Here is a 10,289-nt window from a genome sequence, read left to right on the forward strand (position 1 = left end):
TTTGCCAAATTACTTCTGAAATAAAACTGTCCAAACATTAAGCAAAAACAGTTCAAAGTCAAGGTCAATTAAATCTCAAGGTTGCAGAGCACATTTGCTTCCTCAGGAATCCACGTTCATATAAGAAATTCGAGTCAAAAACAGCTATTAGTTACTTCAAAGATCCATTTCAGTAGCAATTGTGTTAACTTCATCCTATTCAAACAATTCTTTGATGTAACAAACCAGAAATAACAATTAACTTGAGATTTGTGATGATATCAAAACAAATATATGTGAGATTCTAGAATGTATAAAGATAACATTTCTCAGGTATTCATCAATGTCTGCAACCGTAAAACTAGAGAAAACAAATCAATTCAGTGCAGCAATCAAAACTTACAAAATACAAAAAGAGTGAAGGAAAAACTAGGAAGCATAACTGTTAAAATTTGGATCAAGATCAAGCATCTGCAATGGTAACCTCAACCTCCACACCAGGTTCAATCGTGATAGAGGTAATTTGCTTAACTACATCTGGGGAACTGTAGAGGTCAATGACTCTCTTGTGCACACGAAGTTCAAATCTGTCCCATGTGTTGGTACCTAAAACCAAGAAGCAGTTTCATTAACCAAGACATGATAACATCATTCCTTTCACAATAAACAACATTCAGAAAGTCTAAACACTGAACAGAATACTTCAAAAATGAAGTCAGCAAGTTGCGTGACACAAGAATATCATCGTTACAATAGAACATATGAAAGCCACGTATTCAGGCATTCGGTGAAATACAAGATAGCCACTTAACAAGCTTTCAACCCCAACAGAACTTCTATCTATGTTTCAGCCAACTCTATCACAGAACAATCGATAGAAGGATAAGATAAAAGAGCCAATCTCGCAAACCAAATGAATCAGACAATCAACTAATATCATATAGAATAAACATCACAAATTGTTGAAGAACTCTCTGATTAAGTAGAGAGTATCATTCACCGGAAGGAATTAAGAAACAAACATATATAACATAAAGATTTTCCCTGCATCTCAACTACTCAAAGAATGAAAATTGAAAGAAAAAAAAGTGTTTTTTTCAAAACCTCCCACTTCATCTTCTTTCTTAAAATCAAAACCACTGAACAAGCCCTCCTAATTCATGTTTATAAACACAATTCCATTTTTCCTTCAAACCCATCTCCTCCAATTTCCACTTAGCACATTCCAGACCTTCCAAACTAAATCACATCAGAACCCAAAAGAAAACATAAATCTTTGAATCACTTAAAGAATACAGTAAAAGAAGCAGAGAAAAAAATGGGACAATAACAAGCGAGGAAAGTGGGAAAATACCTTCACCACAAGGGGATTTCCTGGTAGTTATGTGAAGAACCTTAGTGGGCATCCTAACAGGACCCTTAACCCTGAGGCGCTTGTCCTTTGCACCGCGAACAAGGTCTCCACAAACTAAAAAATAGTGAAACGAAAGTTAAAGCATAAAACCAAGGATAGGAACAACAAAGCGTGAAAAAGGAGAAGAAGAAATACCCTTCTCGAGATTTTTGACATGCTTGGAGGAAAGGGTGATCCTTATCTTATGGATCTGTTCCTGGGATTCCTCAAAACCTGGCTTGGTGGGCTTCATTGCCGCGTATGCCGCCATTGTTCACAGTCACAGAGAAGTAAGGGAGGAGAAGAAGAAGAAGCCGCTGCTGCCTGTGAAAATGAGAGAGATGAAAGAATGGAAAACCTAGAAAGGGTTTTTAGGGCAAAAAGTTAGTACAAACCCTGTGAAAGCTTGCGGCAATTTTTGCAAACTAGTCCCTATGAATCATACTATTCCTTTCTTACTGCTCATTGAGGTTATTTTAGACAAATAATATTTTATATTAATAAAACTATTTTAGAGATTATTTATTTTTATTTTACACCTACCCCTCAATAAATAAATTAAAAATTAGATAAAGGAAAGATAATGATAAAATAATAAAAGGAGCAGAGCTCAATTTTGTTCACTCATTGAATAAATAAAAACACTCTCTTGTATCAAATGGGATTGGTTATAATGATAAATAATTGCATATAGTGAGTTTTTGATTAAAATTTTTGTATATAAATTAGGACGCATAACTTTTATTTATTTAAGCATCTCAATTTTTATAATTAGAAAAGTTATAATTATATATATATATATATATATAATTTAAAAAAAAAATCAATTAAGTTAAATTGATGTTGACCTTAATTAAATTTGATCAAAATTTGAAATTTAAAAAAAAATAAACTAAGTTATAGTTGCTAAATAAAAATGTGCAAACTAATTTGTAAAATATGCTCTACAACAATAATATGTTCATTAATAATAATTCAAATAATTAAGATAGTTTAAACCTTTCAAAAATAATTTAGAGTAGTTTTAATTTGATTAATTCAACTAAATTATGATACAACTTATTTAAATTATTATATAATCTAATTCAATTTTTTTAACCACTTTTAAAGTTTAATTCAATTTTAAAATAGTTTAATTCAATTCATGTATTTTACATTTTACTCATCTTAAATATAAGTGAAGCAGGTCACTCACTAACTTTGAACATAACAAATCTATAAAATCAATTTGTAGGCATACTCAAAAATATGTATTAGTTTTCGCAGCATCAACAAAAATATTTATAATTGAACTATTGGCACGAGTGTGGATTTTCAAAAAATATGTTTTTGACTTGAACTTATCTAAAATTGTCTTTATGAAATTGAATTTTTTTAATTCAGAATCTGGATTTTAAAAAAGAAAGCACATGCTTTGATTGAGTAAGAAATTTTTGAAAAAATTTAGGGTTTAGGATTCTACTTTTTTTATTCATGCAACTTATCAAGGGTGTGTAAAGATTAGAGCTATCAAAATGGGTTGGAACCCGCGAGCCAATCCGGCTCACCACGGGTTCGGGTTGGATTGGGTTAAATTTTTTTTACAAATTTCAATACGGGTTGATTTTTGACCCTGCTCATCTAGAATCCGACTCATCCCCGACTCACCAACCCGCAGATAAAAGGGTCACACAAGTGTTTTTTAATAAGTTGGGCTTTACATTTGGGTTGTGTTAGGTTGTTTTTTTAGCCAACACATAAATAATTTGTATTTTTTTTTATTTTGGTTTGTATTTAGATTGTATTAAAGTTTATTTAGATTTTAATTAGAATTATATTTTAGTTTTGACTTAAGAGGAATAAAAAATTATATTTTTTTAATTAAGTGAACCCGTGAGCCAACCCGTTTAACCCGCCAACCCGTGGTGAGTCGGGCTGGGTTCGAATTTTTTTGGCTCGCTAAAAAGTGAGTCGGGTTGGATTGACTCACTAAATTATCAATCCGTGGTGGGTTGAGCCGGGTCGAACCGAGTTACCCGTTTTGACAACTCTAGTAAAGATCAAAATACTCTTTTATCCACGCACAAAAATAAGACTTATTAATATGTCTTTATGGTGACCATTATTTTTTCTTTTTTGTCCTATTAATGTCATTAATATGTCATCATTGTTCACAAAAAGATAATTTTTTGTGTGTTGTGATTTTCTTTAGTCACTGATTTAGCGACCGAAATAAATTTTATTTTATAAAATATATTTAATATGATAATTAGTCACAAAATATATTTCAATCGCTAAAACATTATTTAATATATAATGGTTTAGTCAACAATTTAACGACCAAAATAAGTATTATTTTATAAAATATATTTAATATGGTAATTAATCATTAAATATTTTTTTAGTTAAAACATTATTTGTTTAATATAAATTTTAATTAATTAAATTATTTACATTTGTATTTTGGCTGAAATTAATTTTTTTTACTATTTAATTAAAACATAATTAGAAACTATTTTCTTAATTACTATTAATTTATTCTAATAACAAAATTTTGGTTAGTAAGAAGAATAAAATTAGAAACTAATATTTTATATCCTTATAATTTAATTATAACTATATTTGTAGTAATTATAATCATGAAAGAATATATATTTAATTAGATGTATATTCTAAATCAAAATTATTCAAATAATATTATTATATTTAAATTGTAATATATTTCAAATATTTAAAATTATTATATTATTATATTTTTTTCAATTTTTTAATAAATAACTATTTATTTTCACCATATTTATAATGTTCGAATTACCCCAATTGTTTTTAATTTCCTCTCTTTTCAGAACTAAAAACATAGATTAAGAAGTAAACTTAAAAAGTTAACAAAATTGTAAGATTCTCTTCCTTTGGGACTAAATAATTTAAATAAAAAAAAATACTTCTCTCTCTTCTCACGACCAGCTTCTTCCTCACCACACCACACGACACCATCGTCTTCCTCCTCACCACACCACATTGTATTATTCATCTTTTTTCTCACTGTCAAATTCCGAATTCCTCCTTACTACGATCGTTATCTTTCTTGATTTCACCTTTTCACCATTGTTGGGCTTATCTTTGGTAAGTTTATCACTCATATCTCTTACACTACCACTATGGTTTGTTTATTGCTCTTCATCTTTGACATCTACTTGGTTATGGTTTGCCCTAGCACGTATTTAAATTTAAACATCGGATTCAGATTGTTCTGATGTCCTATGTTATTGCTCGAATCTTGTATGGTGAGTAATTTAGTATTTTGGTTGGTTAGGTTATATTTTCGTTGCTTCATTGTGAATTAATGCATTTGAGTTACTCTTATTGAAAAATTGTATAACCTAGATGCATATTTTATGATTTTGGGATTTAATTATTCTTTTTGGGATTTGAACGAGATTTGAGGTTCTAATGTTGTGATTAAGTGTGAGTATTATGGTCTTATTTCCTTTTATTTTGTTTTAGGCTTGCAATTCCACCACGTATTGATATTCTGAAGTATTTTTCTTGATGCAAAACTGGAATTGATTGGGAATTGTGCAATTTATAAAATATTGACAAGGAAAATTGTTCTAACGAGGAAAAGGTTTCATATGTTTAAAATTGAGTTTTGGATATCAAAGAATGTGTACTTGTTTAAATTGAAGAGTTTATTTGTTTATTCCAAGCAAAGTGGTCATATAAATGTAATAACTGGTTGGTTTGTGCTTGTTCCTTTCGGCTTTGATTAATATCATGATTGAGTGTGAGTAGATTATCGTTCTTTATCTGGAGTTTCTATTAAATATCTTTTGATGTGAAAGATTTTCTCATAATTGGATGTATTTCATTGCGGAAAAGAGTTTTAATATCAATAAGGCACTAAAATTAGAGGATGGCATTAATCTTGGCATGTTAATAAATTGTGGGATTTCATTTGATAAGTATATTATTTTCTTTGGATCCATTTGATATAAACTTTTGTCTAGTGTGGAGTGTATTGTTGAAGGTAGCCCTTGTAGTTATAGGATATAAATTATTGGATGCATTTGTATAATTTGTTTCTCTTTTAGTTTTGGAAGGTTTTGATTAATGTTATAATCTTGTATTGCTAAGTTCGGGTTTCGTTTGTTTGTGATTGTTTGAGCATTACCTTCTTATGTTTGTTTCGAGTACATGGATGGGTTGTTCTATTATGGTTTCTAGGCTTATTCTAGTTCTAGCCAAGCTCCAATGATTCATCAAATAGAAGAAATGTGTGAAATTAGTCAGAAATTAAATGGTGAATTGAAATCTAAGGAAAAGACATTTGAAGAAAAGATGACGCAGTTGATGCAAGATCATGAGCAACAAAAGGAAAAGATACGCTAACAAGAAAAGCATATGAAACTTATTTTACAACACATTCAGTTGAAGAATCTTATGTTAGGGCCTCTGATCCTCTTAGCAATGAAGATGATGTAGTAGACCGTTCTACTGATGGTAGTCCATATGAACGTTAGTTAGGTTTTAATTGTATAATGACTTTAAAACTTGGATATGTATTTGGAACTGATTTCATTTTGGTTTTATGTTGAATCATGTATGACACTACTTTTTAGTACATTATATATGGGAGTTTAATTTTATTTAATAGGTTAAAATACTTTTTGGTCCCAATTTTCGTCAAGTTTTGTCAAATAAGTCCTAATTTTGGTTGTGTTCAAATAGGTCCTAAATTTCGTCAATTTTGTTCAATTGGGTCCTTTTTTGCTAACACCGTTTAAATCATTAACGGCCATGAACATTGACTGCCACGTGTCACTTCATGATTTTTTTTGGATTGTTTTGGATTTTTTTAAAAATTTTTAAAAATTTTTTTAATTGTTTTTTAATTTTTTTAAATGTCCACGTGTCAACCCCGTAGTGTGCCACATGCAAAGTCAATGTTCTATATTCAATTTGGTCCTTATATTTGTTATTTTTGTTCAATTTAGTCTAATTTTGTTTAAAATTAACCAATTTTGTCCCTATCGAAGATGTGACCAAATTTAATTTTTATATCAAAGTTATAATGATGTGAATTTTAATATATTATATATAAATATTTAATAAAAATGTGAATTTTAATATAAAAATTAAATTTGGTTTCAATTTGGAGAGGGGCCAAATTAGTTCATGTTAATAAAAATTGGGACTAAATAGAACAAAAATAACAAATATAAGGACCAAATTGAATATAGAACATTAACTTTGACACATGGCACGTTGCTGGGTTGACACGTGGACATTTAAAAAAATTTTAAAAAAAATTCAGAAAGCAAAAAAAAATAAAAAAACCACAAAGTGACACGTGACAAACACTATTCATGATCGTTAACGATTTAAACAGTGTTAGAAAAAAAGAACCCAATCGAACAAAATTGACGAAAATTGTGACTTATTTGAACACAAAACCAAAATTAGGACTTATTTGACAAAACTTGAAGAAAATTGGAACCAAAAAGGTATTTAAACCTATTTAATATAATTAAATATGAAGCATTTATAAGCATGTAAAAATTTGAATATAAGCAGGTTGATTTAGTCATCGATTTAGCCACCGATTTAGGCATCAATTTAGCCACCAATTTAGCCATCAATATTATTTGAATTAAATTAAAAAAACATATCTATTTGCGTCTGAATTAGAAACCAAAAACTATTTATTAAATTAAAATTCATTCCTATTAGCAACTAAATTAATGACTAAAATTTTGGTCGCTAAATTAATCTCTAATACTTGAAGGTGATCAAATTTTTAGTGACTGATTATCGACCAAAATTTTGGTGGTTGATTAGCCACCAATTTAGAAATCGGTAGCTAAATATTTTGTAACTAGGGTTTTTGCCACTAATTATTTTCGGTAGTTATTTTAGTGACTAAGGGTGTTTACCACCAATTTAACTCATTTAGTGACTGATTTTGGTGATGGCTAAAATGTTTTTTTTTCTAGTAGTGATATATATATATATATATATATATATATATATATATATATATATATATATATATATATATATATATATATATATATATATATATATATATATATATATATATATATATATATATGATGTAGACTATTAAATTCATAAACAATTCCTGAAAGAGCAATATAAAATTAAAAAAACTTCGATTTAAGGTTTTGAGTATGGTTATAAAAAGCCATTTATATATTATATAATTGGAAAGTTTTTTCAAATTGATCATTTTGTAGTTGTATATATTAGTTATATGTTTTAATAATGTAGATTGAGTTATTTGAAATGCATTTTTTGATTGAGCTATCTAAAATGCTTTTATGTATTATTTTTTCAATATGTTTGCTTTCGTTTGTGGAAATTAATATCTTTATGATAAGGATTGATTATTCTCAATCTAATGAACTCCAATGATCTACCACCTAAATATAAAGAAGAGGTTGAGGTGAACCTAGTAATGTTGGTAATGAAGATTTTGAGAATATGCATGCACAAGATGCATAAGCATAAGATTTACATGTTGACAAATAATCTCTTAGGGTCTCAAAGACATATTTATGATAACAATGTTGTCAAATCATGTTACTTTGAATCAATAGGACGAAGCAGAAAGAGATCACATCTGGTGAAGTTTATAATTGGCATATTATTCTATTTTTGCATTTTTTTTCTTGTAAGATATTTACCTTGGGCTTTTTTAGGATCATGTAAAGATGAAGTTGGTGTTTTATGGGCATAAACTAAATTTAGATTGTTACCCTTTTCCACCACCATGTATAAGACCAAATGACAAAGAGTTATTGCTTGCATTTATAAGAGGTAGCACAAGGAGACCAATAACTTCCATTTGTCAACCATTGAAATGATCGTCATACCGGATGGTACGCCTTCACCATTTCACCTTTTGATTGTTGGTTATTGGTGTAGGTACGACAACTTAGGTGTGATGGTGACAACTAAATTTTTTGTTGAGCGACTCGAACCTTAAACCCTAAGACACAAAATGCGCGTCTTAGTTCATTACACAATGTTATATATTATTGTGCACACCAACAATGGACATTCATATCCAAAACATACTCATTATGCATCTTGTGGGGTTCATAACTTTTGTTGGCAATATTGTCACTCAGTAACCATTTTACATCTAGCAATAGTGCAGAAAAGCCTTTTTATACCTGTTGGAAAAAGCTTTTCATACCGATTTTGGATTCGGTATAGAAACACGGGATATAGAAAGTATTAAACTTTTTATATCGGGTCCATAATTGGTACAAAAAGTCCTTTTTCTAAATTGGTTATAGCGCTAACCGGTATAGAAAGTGTTGCATATTTAAAAAAAAACACACACACACACACAAACACATATTATCATTTTGTTGCTAACTAATCTCTATCCTGGAAGCCTTACCTTTCTATCATCTACAATAGAGATTAAATCGTTGAACCATTCAGTTTCTTGTTTAGTGCAGGCCAGGTTATTGATTAATATAGCTCCTTCTAGTCTACTTTAAAATAAGAACGAGATTATGATATAGTTTACTGGTATACATGTGCTGACTGAGGAATATTCAAGATACCATGTTAGAAGTTCCTCACCACAAGCATCCCCTTCAGATAGAGGAATTTTGGTTCCATCTTCTCCAATGCTCTCGAATTTACCATGCACCACGAATACCATCTTTTTCTACCACTATGACTTAGAATTTTACTTCCTTTGATATGAATCTGTAGAAATGAAGCACGAGTATGGAGTGTAAACACGTGAGAGATTGTTGTGAGGCCTAATATTATTTTTATTTCTAATCTATTTACTTTAGCATGGCATGGGACATGCAAAATGTTGAACTTCCACAAATCCAAATTCAAGCTTTAACTCAACATTTAGAGAGACTAATGAGCAATAAAATTATGAGCTTCATGATAAGTTGGATCAAATGGAGTAAGCACATAAAGAAAGTCGTGAAAATAGAGGAGGAGACAGGAGAAAAAGAAGATAGAATGAAGAAAAACAAAGACAACTAAGATTTGATGGGATTATGAGAAAGAGATATATTCCAACAAGCTACAAGAGAGATTTGAAGCTAAAATTTTAGGGAATGACTTAAGGAAATGGAAGTGTTAAAGAGTACATTAAGGAGATAGAGGTGACCATGATATTAGGAATGTTGTGGAGCTATAAGAGTATGTTGAAATGGAGGGTTTGTTACACAAGTCTTTTTATGTAGAACAACAATCCAAGTGGAAGGGATCCATGAGGAGGAGTTTTAACAATAATATTAATTCCAATTAGAGGGATAAGGTTGTGAAGGATAAATATTGTATGAATGGCTTGTGATGTCATTTAGGCTAACTAATATCACAAGCACTTTTATAAGATTAATGAACCATGTTTTGAGAGAATTTTTAGGCAAATTTGCTGTGGTGCATTTTGATGACATAAAATTATGGATTGTATGAATTAAGGAAGGGGGTGAATGGAAAATTGTCTTTAAAACAAATATGGATTGTGATGCCATTTAGGCTAACTAATACCCCAAACACTTTTATAAGATTAATGAACCATGTTTTGAGATAATTTTTTGGCAAATTTGTTGTGGTGTATTTTGATTACATCTTGATCTATAATACTAGTTAATAATTGCATTCGAAGCATTTGTGTGTTGTTTTTAGTATTCTTAGAAAGAAAAAGTTGTATGCTAGTCTTGGAAAATGTACATTTTCACTGAACAAATTGCATTCTTGGGTTTTGTGGTGAGTGCCAAAGTGGTTCAAGTAGATTATCAAAATGTGAAGGGTATTGAAGAATGACCTATTCCTAAAAATTTAAGTGAAGTTAGGAGCTCTCATGGCCTGGCTAGTTTGTACCGGAGACTTGTAAATAATTTTACCATTTTGGCATCCCTAAATGAGATTT

The 10,289-nt window shown here is 29.7% G+C and overlaps 1 protein-coding gene across 1 annotated transcript; it reads right to left on the reverse strand.

Annotated features, from left to right (window-relative positions):
- Nucleotides 1–276: 276 nt before the first annotated feature.
- Nucleotides 277–1,780, reverse strand: LOC114183568 (small ribosomal subunit protein uS10y-like). The gene is made up of 3 exons (XM_028070637.2): nucleotides 1,529–1,780; nucleotides 1,334–1,447; nucleotides 277–585 (listed from the first exon to the last, which is right to left on the reverse strand). Exons 1-3 carry the CDS (start codon nucleotides 1,641–1,643, stop codon nucleotides 443–445), a joined length of 372 nt encoding a protein of 123 aa, XP_027926438.1. The 5' UTR covers nucleotides 1,644–1,780; the 3' UTR covers nucleotides 277–442.
- Between the last annotated feature and the right edge of the window lie 8,509 nt (nucleotides 1,781–10,289).

The sequence above is a fragment of the Vigna unguiculata genome, chromosome 5 (genome assembly GCF_037176805.1).
Source record: "Vigna unguiculata cultivar grain cowpea cultivar isolate G323 ecotype 2 chromosome 5, ASM3717680v1, whole genome shotgun sequence".
In the NCBI taxonomy this organism is placed as follows: domain Eukaryota; kingdom Viridiplantae; phylum Streptophyta; class Magnoliopsida; order Fabales; family Fabaceae; genus Vigna; species Vigna unguiculata.